We start from the raw sequence: 13,293 nt of genomic DNA on the forward strand, positions 1-13,293 counted from the left end.
CAGTTGAGCCAGATGCTAGCTTAGGCGAGGTAGGGTCTAGAAATTCCCAAAAAATGGTCATTTCGCCCTTTTCCTTGTGGTTTTTGTTCTCGGATCCAACAATCACACATCAATTTGAGCGATCCCTCAACCCAATGTTGCAACCGGTACCAAACACCGTAATTTAGTTAGTAATGATCAAAACATCACAATTGGGTAATGAAAACATCACACCCAGATAAAATTAGGGTTTGGCAACCATCATAACCTTATTGTTTATCTTTGTTTCTGTCTGCTGTCTTATAAGTATATTATTGGTTTTGTAAACTTAATTAGGCCTAGAGATTTTGGAGTTTTTTTGGCTTTGTTTATGCTTTTGTCATTATCTATCAAAAGCATATGTTCATTATGTGACTATAAAAAGCTTGATGTTGTGGCTGGAATCGCTACTGCGGACCGTTGTTAAGCCTTGGTCTTTGATGTTGTGAAAATGAGGGTGTCAATGTTTTTATCTTTTGAAGGGGAAATTGGAAAATAATGCAGGCAATTGATGAATGGTTTATTTTTGTGATTAAAATAAAAAAGGTGAATTTTGGATCCTATTCATCAACTTGCTTGTGCGAGTGATGCTTGGTGCCTGATTACTTGGGATCTTATGCTACATTTTTGGGTGGTTTTGGCTTGTTGTTTGGGCACATTTTCTTGCAATTTATTATAGTTTGTTCACTTGGTTTGAATGATTGTGAATTCAAATTGATATATTTTTTTAGCTCAAATCTCACTAGTTGTTGTTGTGTCTAACACCTTCACTGCTATTCTTGTGTTATTTGGGAGAACTCCTTTGTAAACCTATCCAAATTGACCTGAACTAATTAGGCTTGAAGCACTAAAGCTTCGTGTGGCCTCAATAAGTTGTCTATATGAAATTCAAGAGTACATGAGCTCCTTTGTTTCCTTATCTTCATCCTCAAAATCCCTTTTGCTAACAATTCCCTATTGCATTCTTTCCTTTTGACCTTTTTATTGTGGGGAACCCCACCATGCACAAACATGACAATGGGCTGTCAAATAGTAACACAGCAAGGGGCTCCTGGTATGCCCACAAGTGACTTATTTTTAACCACATTGACTAATATTTGTTAGCATGCAAATCGAATTTCACTGCAGAACAATAATAAATCGGTCACTAACTACACAAATTCATCATCTCATCACTCATTTGGTGCATTATATTGAGACTTTTTCCTTTTCTACAATAGCATGAAATAAGTTAAATGCGCCATCATATATTTTGCTGCTCATTCAATTCCAATTCTAATTCAAATATTTAATTTGTAGGCACTATTTGTGTTCTTTTTTGCATCATCATCATGACATTCGTTGTTGGACATTATAGTGATCATCGTCTAATGTAATTTTTTTATTATGTACTTCATTTTTGTCATTCAATTACATAAGCTATTGAGTTTTGTGATAATATTGAAAATTAATGTTTTCTTCTTTATAGGAAAATGACTACACCACCCAGCTCTCCTCCTCCTTCTACTGATACAGCATCACATTCCTCTTCTACCTTGAAGCGGACAAGAAAAGCCACATGCCTGAGATCATTGGCTACTAGACCAGTTGGGGCAAAGAGATCCCAAGTCCATGTGGATCTTGCGACCGGGAAAGCCGACGGTTCCTACATAAAGAAGTTAAGAACATATTTGGGGATCGTCGCTCGTGATAAGGTGGATGTGACATACGAGAATTGGAAACAAGTCCCTGTAGCCCAGAAGGATTTGATATGGGAGAATATTCTGGTATTTTACTTAAATTTTGCATGTTGTTTATTAGCAATAAAATTGTAATTTAGTAACAATAAAATGTAATTTTTGTTTGTCAGACTGAATTTGATATCCCTGGAGCATTTGATCTGAGGACAAAAAAGAAAATACTTCAGATTGTGGGGGAGCGGTGGAGAGAGTTTAAATCTGATTTGATGTAAAAATGGGCACTTGTAGCCGACAAGGATAGTGTCGATGACACTATATGCGAGAAGTACGACATTAGCAAAGAGAAGAGGACCCAATTTTGTCAGAGTTGCAGAGACCTTTCATGGGAGGTAACTTTGTGATTTTCATTATTTTAAACTTTAAATTTACTTATTATTGTCGGTAATCGTAACTTTGGATAATCTTTAACTTTTAAAGGATGTGCAAAAGAAGGCACAACTCATCCAGAAACAAAACATTGCCCTTCACGTGTTGTGTCATGGGGGTTATGAATTTCTAGAAAACAAGTTGATGGAGGAGAAGAAAAAGAAACTAGAGGAAGCTACTAAATCTAGAAGCACTGACACTATCATTGATCCTCCATCTCCCATTAAACGACATGTGAAGTGGAAGATGGCCTGCACCAACAAAACTGGGCAAATGACTTATGAGACAATAAAGGAAATTGTTGACAAGATTGTAAGTCACTTTCAATTGTGAATTGTAATTATTTATGTTTATTGTTTCTTGAGTAAATGAATAAATGTGTTTGTTATAGGATTCCTTGGAAGAGAAGGCCTCACAGGGTTCCTTTGTCATCCATGGACGTCAGGATATACTGACTGCAGCCATTGGGCGACCAGAACACCCTGGTCGTGTGCGTACTGCTGGAGCCGGTGTCACGATCAAACAATACTTTGGACCGGCTCCAAGGATCTCCCACACGTCTTTATCCATGGCTCTCGAAGACCTGGAGCAGCTGACGCAAAAAATCAGGGACCAATTGAAGGAGTCGATCACAAAAAAGGTGACTCGACAACTAATGTTGTCCTTCAACCATATGTAGTCCTAGTTTCAATCACAGATGCAATCACAGGGACTTGCACTGCCTCCTGAGCCTAAGGTTGGTCCTTCAGCTACTCGTGCCAGCACAAAGGAAAGTTGTGTTGATCCCTCAGGGAACGATGCAGACATGGGTGACTCAGAGAAATGCAAGTTGTATATCGAAGAAAATCCTCCCCGCCTAGTTGCCCTAGGAAGACTTTATGAGGGGTCGGCAACCATTCACAACATCTCTTTGCACCATGATCAAGTCAAGGTTGGTGTTGAGGAAGTTATAGATGAAGATGCTCCCATTCCTGTACCCACTGAAGAGGTTCAGTTAGTGGGGCAAACACTTAACACCTTCGTTACTTGGGCAACACATCTTGTCAAACGTTTCATCAGCACATGTATTTCACAGTCATTAAATGCTTTTTTTTCAATTAAAGTGTTCACCTTTATTAAATTATAACTGTGTTGGATAAACAAGGAGTTGTGGGACTGGCGAAACCTGCAGATAGGCCGAATCATGATGTCGATGATCCCCTATATCTGATGGCATTGACCATCCCAAAGCTTTTTCTTAAGTCGTTGCAAGTTATGTGGGATGCTACCGTGTTTAGGATATTTAATGACAACTTCCCCTTGTACATAAAGCATGAAGATTTGCCTAAAATAGCACACGGTGGTCAATGTCTTAGCATCTTTGTTATACAGTTGTGGATTCTATAAGTCAGTTTACATTATTGTTTATTACCTAACTTATTGTTTTAAATTCATACATAATTTACTTTATTTTAACAACAATAGGCATATGACTGAGACAAGTATGCGAGCAGGGAATGCTGATGTGTGTGGATTCCTCGAGCCACAGTCCATACAGAGATCTGGGCAATAGCAATTTGAATCAAAAAGTTATATTAAGAACTGGATGTAGAATTCAAAGAGGAATGTGTACCTAGGAGCCTAGTTGAATGGGTAAGTTAAATTGAACAAATGAATTTAAATAATGTATAATAATATAATAACTTACATTGTTCTCTATTGCAGTGCACATTGGCAAATGGTCGTCATTTTGCCTAAGGAAAATGTTGTCATCTGGTTTTGTTCATTGCATAATAGGTCAGACAACTACATCAAAGGAATTACTAACAAGTCAGTTCTCATTTTCAATACATTTGCATTAGCATTAGTCGGGAACATCAATATTTTAATTGTACAATATGCATCCATGTTTGTATTCAACAGTGCTTTGAAAGAACTTGACAATAATCCACAAAGTATATCCAAGGTTGTTGCTAGCTAGGTGGATTGTTGTTAAAGTAAGCCATTTAAACAATGTTTCTAATTATATTTTAATATTGTGTAGACTAATTTGTACTTAACATTGAATATCTAAATTTCATAATGTATTTAGTGTACTAGGCAAAAAGGAAGCATTGAGTGTGAGTATTAGGTCATGCACTGAATGTCAACTATAATCTTAGGAACTTTCAAGAATAATTGAGAAATGGTAATTGTTTAGTTTAAACATATTTCATTTTGTTATAATTGACATTATACATTATTAACTTATATTTTATTATATCATGCAGTATTTCAATGATGTTAGACCATTGAAACCAGAGAGATTGAAGACGCTTTGCATCCAGTGGGCAACCTATTATTTGAAAGTTAAAAATGAAGCAATTAGTGTTTAAGTAATTTTGGAATTGTAGTTTAGTTAATTTACATTTTTTATAATTCATGTTATATGCACATTAAATATTCTTTTAATTCATAGTAAATATTCAATTTTTTGTGAAATTTTTGCTAAAAACTATTTGAAAACAGAATGAAAATTATCTGTTGTGGTTCTGCTTTTAAATTTACAGGTTAATTTGGGATCATTAAAAAAACAGACAACACATTACAAAAAATTCAAAAAACAACATCGGTTTTTAGTATAAAACGATGTTGTATGTATGCTTTTACTAAAAACTTATGTCGGTTATCATAAAACAACATCAATTTTTAGTAAAAATTGATGTTGATATGAAAATATATGATTATTTTTTATAATTCTTACTATATAACATCAGTTTTTAAAAAATTGATATTGTCATTTTTATGTTAACATCAGTTTTAGAAAACAAATATTAACAATATTATTTTTAACGTCGATTAATAACTAATATTGAAAGTCCTTAATAATCGATGTTAAAATTCTATTTTCTAGTAATATTTTTTTAATTTACATACAAACATTTGTTAACACATTATTAGTATTAATTACATCAATATATATATATATATATATATATATATATATATATATATATATATATATATATATTGGATTGACATGTCATGATACATTGAAAGTGGAACATTATTGTTAAATTTAAAAAACAAAAACTAAATATATATGTAATAACATATTTTATTAAATCAAAATCATACCATCATAAAACTATAGAAAGCGTGGATTTAAGCATATTTTATATTAGAGCAGATTCATATTTTTTTATATAAAATATAATAAATTTTGTGTTACATGAAACATACTAGTTTAACGATCCAGTTGATCATTAACCACGGCAATCTCATGCTAGGAATATATTTTAATAATCATACCTAACATGGGTTATGCAGTCAAAAGGTTTTATCCCTTAAAGAAATTGTGGCCTTTCTGTGAAAAAGTAAAATAAAATTGTGGCCTTCGTACACCGTTTGTTGTATCTGGAGCAAGAAGCTAGTTTGACAAGTAAGCAAGATATCGTCATTCATCTAAACTTGTGGTTATTTATGTCCCCACCTCAACAACTTTCGTGAATTTTATTTTACTGTCCTTTAGGTGCTTCCTCGGATCCTCGTTCCAATATAAAAGGAGAACATGGCATCGCAAATTTAGACGAGAACTTCATATACATATGTGTTAGAGATAGATCAAGTAACAACATCTATACCATCACAAGGTCATGGCCACCAACCTAATTTTATGCTTGTCTAGATATAATCAATTTTTGTCCCCCACACCAACACTAATTAGTAGTACTAGATTTCCACAAAGTAAGAACTTCCCGCAAAAAACATCTCTTGCCAATCTCAAACCTCAGCGACTTATTTGTGCAGTGAGCTCTCAGTTTACCCAAATAACAGACGATGATAGTCGACGTTCAGCTAATTACCAACCAAACCTCTGGAATTTTGAATTTCTGCCGCCGTCTCTGGAAAATGACCATAAGGTGATTTTATATATATATATCCAACTGATTTCTTTTCTTTTTTGAGTTCAAGGGATCATTTATATTAAGAAAATGCTTTAATTTTTTTTTCTATTTCAATTATAAAAATATTGTTTTTAGCTATGAAAACTCGTCCATATGCAAAACATAGATCACTTACAATATTCAAATATAGGGTTGTCTATGTTAGCTAATGGGATCAGATTTTTATTGTTTTGTTTATTTTTAAATTTTTTTTGTTTTCATATATATATATATATATATATATATATATATATATATATATATATAATAAAAATATTTTTTTTTCAATTTTATGATTTTTTTTCTTATACAATTTTTTAAAAGTAAAAGAAAGATGAAAATTAGATGATATTTTCGTAATTAAATTTGTAAACACAAAGTACAAGTGAAAATGTTTTTAAATCAATCTAACTCTTGTGTGTGTCTATATATATATGTTCTTATTATGATCTAAGCCTAGGTGGAAAAACTGGAAGAGAGAGCAAAAAAGGTGGAGGAGGAGGTGCGTAAGGTGATCAACGGAATAGACACAAAACCACTATTACTGGAATTGATTGATGATGTCCAGCACCTGGGATTGACGTACAAGTTTGAGAAGGACATAATCAAAGCCCTTGAGAAGATTGTTTCCTTGGATGAGAATGAGGAACACAAAAGTGAGCTTTATTATACTGCTCTTAGCTTCCGTTTACTTAGACAACATGGCTTTGAGGTCTCCCAAGGTATTTATCTGTGACCCATATCTAGCCAATTAAACTTTTTATGTATATATATTGTGCTTTGTTGATTAGTTATTAACATGGTGCAGATGTATTTAAGAGATTCAAGGACAAGGAAGGAGGTTTCAGTGGTGAACTTAAAGGTGATGTGCAAGGGTTGCTGAGTCTATATGAAGCATCCTACCTTGGCTTTGAGGGAGACAATCTCTTGGACGAGGCAAGGGCCTTTTCAACAACACATCTCAAGAACAATCTAAAACAAGGAATAAACACCAAAGAGGCAGAACAAGTTAATCATGCACTGGAACTTCCCTATCACAGAAGATTGCAAAGACTGGAAGCACGATGGTACCTTGAAAAATATGAACCAAAGGAACCCCACCATCAGTTACTTCTCGAACTTGCAAAGCTAGATTTCAATATGGTGCAATTATTGCACCAGAAAGAGCTGCAAGAACTGTCAAGGTTAGAAGTTTCAATTCTCAATTTATTACCTCATAAGAAATTAAGTGTATGCTTGTTAAATATTATAAACTATATTTAGGCTTTTTATGTTACATTATTTACAATATCAACTATGCATATGACATTGAAAATGATAAATTATAGGTTATTTATTTTTTATATTTAAAATGTTGAATTAGGTTCTGATATTTTAAAAAACTTCAATCTGATCCTATAATTTTTAAAAATACATCGATCTAGTTCTTTTCATCCAATTGAGATTAATGGTTTTAAATTAAAAATTTCGGTGGCTTTAATTAGTTTATGAATAGTTATATTTTTATTATTTTTAGAAAATAATACAAAACCAGCACCTTTTTTCCTTTTTTCCTCAGCAGCCACAACACCTTCCTTTCACCAGAATCATTTGTTGAATCTTACCGCCCGACCGCAAGCCACTGTTAAAACCACCGCGGACATTGTGGTGTCACAATCGTTGATAACCTGGAAAAAAAACCATGAACAATTCATGCGTTTAAAATAATTGATTTGTAAAGAAAAACAGTTTATGATAATTTAAAATTAATAAAAATATTACAATTATAAATACCTCAAAATATGTATTAAATTGACGATATTTTGTAATGATCTATATTGTGCTAGATGGTGGAGTGAGATGGGATTAGCAAGCAAGCTGGAGTTTGCCCGAGACAGATTAATGGAGGTGTATTTCTGGGCACTCGGAATGGCACCTGATCCTCAATTCAGAGAATGTCGTAAAGCTGTCACTAAAATGTTTGGACTAGTCACCATCATCGATGATGTGTATGACATCTATGGTACCTTGGACGAGCTACAACTCTTCACCGATGCTGTTGAGAGGTTTATAACAGATTTTGATGAGTTTCTAATATTGAATTGATAAATTTATTGGTCAATAACATTTTTTTTATCGGTTAATGTAATTGTAAATTTTTATCGGTATGTTAGTGGAAGGATTTAAAATCATCATTTTTTCTCTTCAACTCTTAAAATATTTTTAACTATCAAATTAATCTTATAATTTCGTAATTTTTTTATTGTTAATATATTTACATGTATATATATACATACATATGCTTACAGATGGGACGTGAATGTCGTAAATACACTACCAGACTACATGAAGTTGTGCTATTTAGCACTCTATAACACGGTCAATGACACAGCTTATAGCATCCTTAAAGAAAAGGGACGTAACAACCTTTCCTATTTGAAAAAATCTGTACGTATTTATCTCCTTGATTGATCAATTATTTTTGTAAATTTGTCTGCGCAATTCATAAAATTACTTACTGATATGGTGACATACAGTGGTGTGAGTTGTGCAAAGCATTCCTCCAAGAAGCAAAATGGTCAAACAACAAAATTGTTCCGGCATTCAGCAAGTACCTAGAAAATGCATCGGTGTCCTCTTCCGGCGTGGCTTTGCTTGCTCCTTCCTATTTTTCAGTGTGCCAAGAACAGGACATCTCATTCTCAGACAAAACTCTTCATTATTTAACTAATTTCGGTGGCCTTGTGCGCTCTTCATGCACCATTTTCAGGCTTTGCAATGACCTAACTACCTCGGCGGTACATAATTGGCTAATAACCTGAATTGAATATGGAATTAAATTTAAGCTAAAATACACTTTTAGTTTAGTCTTTTTATGTTTTAAAAGATTCAATTTAATCCTGTTATAAAGTAAGTCAAAATGAACCTTTTGAAATAATGATCATTTTGGATTTTAGCCTTAATATTGTTGGTAAGACACTAGCTAGACTAATGAAACGTATGTGGGTGTTGCCGCAGGCTGAGCTAGAGAGGGGTGAAACAACAAATTCAATAATGTCCTACATGCATGAGAATGGCACTTCTGAGGAGCATGCATGTGAGGAGTTGAGAAATTTGATCGACATAGAGTGGAAGAAGATGAACCGACAGCGAGTTTCGGATTCTACACTCCCAAAAGCTTTCAGGGAAATAGCTATGAACATGGCTCGGGTTTCCCATAACACGTACCAATATGGAGATGGACTTGGAAGGCCAGACTACAACATAGAGAACAGAATCAAGTTTCTACTGATAGACCCTGTTCCCATTAATTAACTAATGTAATTATAAAACAATTTCTATATGTATTTTAAGTATTGTATTTGGTTTTTGTGTTAAATTAATTAGGGTGATCGATCACGGTATATTAATCCGACCGCTTCCCAAAACTTGATCGGAGGAATAAAAAACAAAAGGTTACGTTTATTGGTTTGACCGTGTTGTAATATTGGGTAATTAAATATAAACAAGTTGGATTGATTATATGCCGGCCTTTCATAGGGTTGGATTGTATAAAACATAAACAAGTTGGGGGTACATTTTACTTGTTCTCAGAATGTGTAACATGACAATTTCTTTTCTTCTTGTAATTTTTAGTTTCGTTAACTTGTGCTACGGGTTGATAGAAGTATAACTCAATGCTTAAATTAGTCCTCTATATATGGTGTCGTTTGGAGGACATTGTTGGATAGAATATAATAGAACGAGCACGATAAAAATGTAATAAGATAAGTTTAATCCTATTTAATATTCACATCAGATAACATATTAGAAATTGATAGGATATGCTCAAATTTAAAAACAAGAGAAAAAAGTTATGTCTGTTAAAATTTCACACATAATCATTCAATCATAATTTATTATATATGATGAATTTATTGATTTTTAAAATAATTATTTTATAATAATTTAAATGGTGATAAGTATTTGGATGATTGTATAAAATAATTTTACAAGTGTTGGTATATAGACATTGAACTCTTTTAAAATACCATTTCACTGAAATTACCTATAATTTTCTAACAATTAACTTTTAATTTATTTTTGAAATTATGAAAATTATAAAAAAATAAATTATACAAAATTATATTTTATTTGTGCAATTAATTTTCTTATAATTATAAAAAAAATATGTATAAGCTTTTTATTTATGAAATTACGTTTCTTATAGTAATTATTTAAATTTTAATATTTTAAGTAGTACTTAATGTGTTAAAATAATAATAATTATTATCACATAAAAGATAATATCTTGATTAAAAAATATAATACATATATATTGTATAAATTGATATATTGCTGTATATTACATTTAATATATTTATTTTTTAATTATATACATATATATGTTATATATTTATATATATAAATCTGATATTTTTTTGCATAAAAGTATTATATATATATATATATATATATATATATATATATATATATATATATATATATATATATATATTACCTATAATTTTCATTAAAATTATCTATAATTTTCTCAAAATTAAATTTTAGTTAGTTTTTTTTTATAAATTATGGAAAATATTAAAAATAATTTTAACTAAATTATATGTTATTTATGCAGATACTTTTCTTATAATTATAAGTTAATTTTTAATATTTTAATTTATATTTATGTGTCAAGATTTATTATTATTATTATTATCAATACGCTAGTTATATATATATATATATATATATATATATATATATATATATATATATATATATTATAGGTAATAGATTGAATATTATAATAATTATATTACATATAAATATAAGAAGAGAAGTTTTATCAATCATATTGGTAACCCAATTTTCTCTCTGGCCGAGAAAGAAATACAACTAGAGTAATAAGACAGGGTATAAGTAACAGAATAACATAATAATATTATGATCCTATTTGTATAACAAACAACAAATTATAACATGATACCTATCATATCTTCTCTGATCCTGATCACCAAACGAAGCTAAATCTAAATTTATACGCATGCGCAACATTAGTTCCTCCTTTAAAGATTTTCAACCTCAATTTCATATCAGTTAATTGATTTTTAAATTGATTATTATATTGTAAAAAATGTTAAAAAGTGACTTGATACTCGTGTAATTTCAAAAAATCATTTTGAGGATTTCCCATTTTTTTCATCAAAAAATCAAAATAACCTGTCTCATATATATTAATGCAAGAAATTCGTTAATTTATCCAAATTATTAAAGTTGCTATTTTATAGGCTTGAATATCCAAATTATTAATGAAATATATTTTTGTATGATATATAATTGATTCAAGAAAGCATGGTATAGTCTAGTTTAGTCTCTTTGAACCCTTCAATGCTTACATAGTTCAAATTCAATTGAAGCAGTTTTGATATATTTGTTGAGGAGATTGGAATCCTGGCTTGCATTTGTTCCTATGCCTTAATGACTTAAAGATTATGGCCCTTTTCTTTAATCCCAGATATAATTGTTTTTTTAAAAGGAAAAAAATTATGCAAAAATAGTTTAAACAAACACACTAAAAAGCATAATTTTTTATTTTTTTTAATAAAAAAAGCTTTTTTAAGCCCCATTTACCGTTTAGGGTCATTGTGAGTTTTTGATTTTCGATTTTTAAATGGAATTTTCAAAATAAAATGTGTTCGGCAAAAATGAAGTTGAATTAGTTTTTAACTCAATTTCAAAAAGATATTAGATTCATTAATAAAATCAAGATTTTTTTTGTAAATTTAGTTTAGTTTTAAAAGACACATTCTAACCATCATCATTGGCACCATTAATTCCACCATCACCATCGCCTCCGCCATTGCCACCACTGTTGCCGCCACCACACTATTACCATCATTCCACCACAACCACTACACATCTCGTTGTTGCCGCCTCCACCACCACCACACCGCCACCACCACCATCGCCACCACCACTATCACCTCCAATTCCACCACCACTGCCATGACCACCACCATTGCCATGACCACCACCATTGCACCTCACCTTTGTCGCCTCTACCACTACCACCACCACCACCATTACACTGCTTCCATTATCGTTGTTGTCTTCACTACCACTAATCAATCCCACCATTGTTTTTGTCGTCACCACCAGCACCACTATCATTATGTCGCTTTTAACACCCTAATTGTGCTACTAAGGTTTTCTACTAAATTTTAAACTTCATTAAAAATATTATTTAATTTATTTATGAAAATATGAGTTAATTTTTTTTGCATTATAACTATATATCAAAGACATACATTGCCATACACATAAGCTCAACAAGTCATACAATGGATAAAAACACTAGATGAGACAACATCTGCCTCATGTTTATCTAGATATAGATACAAACTTAGATGATAGAAATATCTAAAAAAAGCAAGGTGAAATGTGTGCGACCATCAACAATGTACTCACTACCTACTATAATACATCTAAAATGGGGAAGGGGATACATCATGCACACCCTATGTTGGTTGTACACTAATCCCAAAACATAAACCTCGAGAGACTTCTAATGAAATCTCTCTCTACCATTAAAGTCTAGAGACAAAAGTGACGTGATGAAGGCTATCAAACTCGAGAGTTTACATAGATTCATGAAAGTTCCATAGACTCAACTCGTGGATTCAACTTTTAGACTCGTAAGATTCCACTTCATATAAAAATAATAACAAAATATCTATAAATAACATACCAATTAAACATTTCAAAAATATAATAAAGCAAAATAGTAAATCATAAATTTCACAATACATAAATAACCAAGTCTAGTAATGCATCACTACTAGATAATAACTTGCAGATATTATAGTAGTGGTAAATTATTCTCATCGAGGGTTTGATGTTATTAGAGAACAAGGGTTTGATGTTATTAAAGGTGAGAATTTTTTGATTCGGGAACAACACACTAAATGAAGATATGTTGAATACTAAATAGACAGAAAATAACCCAAAATGACTTACATTTTGGTCTATTTTTTTAACTTGTTGACTCGGTGGTAAACTCAAGAGTCTACCGAGTTTACTTAGAGTTTATAGAGTCTACCCAGAGTCTACTAAAAAGAGAGTTTACACATGAGTCAACTCACAGAGGGTAAGTGGACTCGTAAACTCGTAAGGGTTAGAAAGTTAACTCAAGAGTTTGATAACCATGGATGTGATATTGTTCAAATCATGACTATAACGTCTTCATGGGTAGGTTCCTTTGTACTACCATCTATCGACATGCCAGCTGATGCCAGACTATA

At 31.7% G+C, this 13,293-nt stretch overlaps 1 protein-coding gene across 1 annotated transcript; it reads left to right on the top strand.

Moving 5' to 3' along the window:
• The first annotated feature begins 5,408 nt into the window (after nucleotides 1–5,408).
• On the top strand, nucleotides 5,409–9,519 carry TPS23 (terpene synthase 23). Its single transcript, XM_014772588.3, has 7 exons — nucleotides 5,409–6,004; nucleotides 6,489–6,750; nucleotides 6,837–7,212; nucleotides 7,855–8,073; nucleotides 8,317–8,455; nucleotides 8,545–8,805; nucleotides 9,026–9,519. Exons 1-7 carry the CDS (start codon nucleotides 5,738–5,740, stop codon nucleotides 9,320–9,322), a joined length of 1,821 nt encoding a protein of 606 aa, XP_014628074.1. The 5' UTR covers nucleotides 5,409–5,737; the 3' UTR covers nucleotides 9,323–9,519.
• Nucleotides 9,520–13,293: the final 3,774 nt, after the last annotated feature.

The sequence above is a fragment of the Glycine max genome, chromosome 20 (assembly GCF_000004515.6).
Source record: "Glycine max cultivar Williams 82 chromosome 20, Glycine_max_v4.0, whole genome shotgun sequence".
NCBI lineage: Eukaryota > Viridiplantae > Streptophyta > Magnoliopsida > Fabales > Fabaceae > Glycine > Glycine max.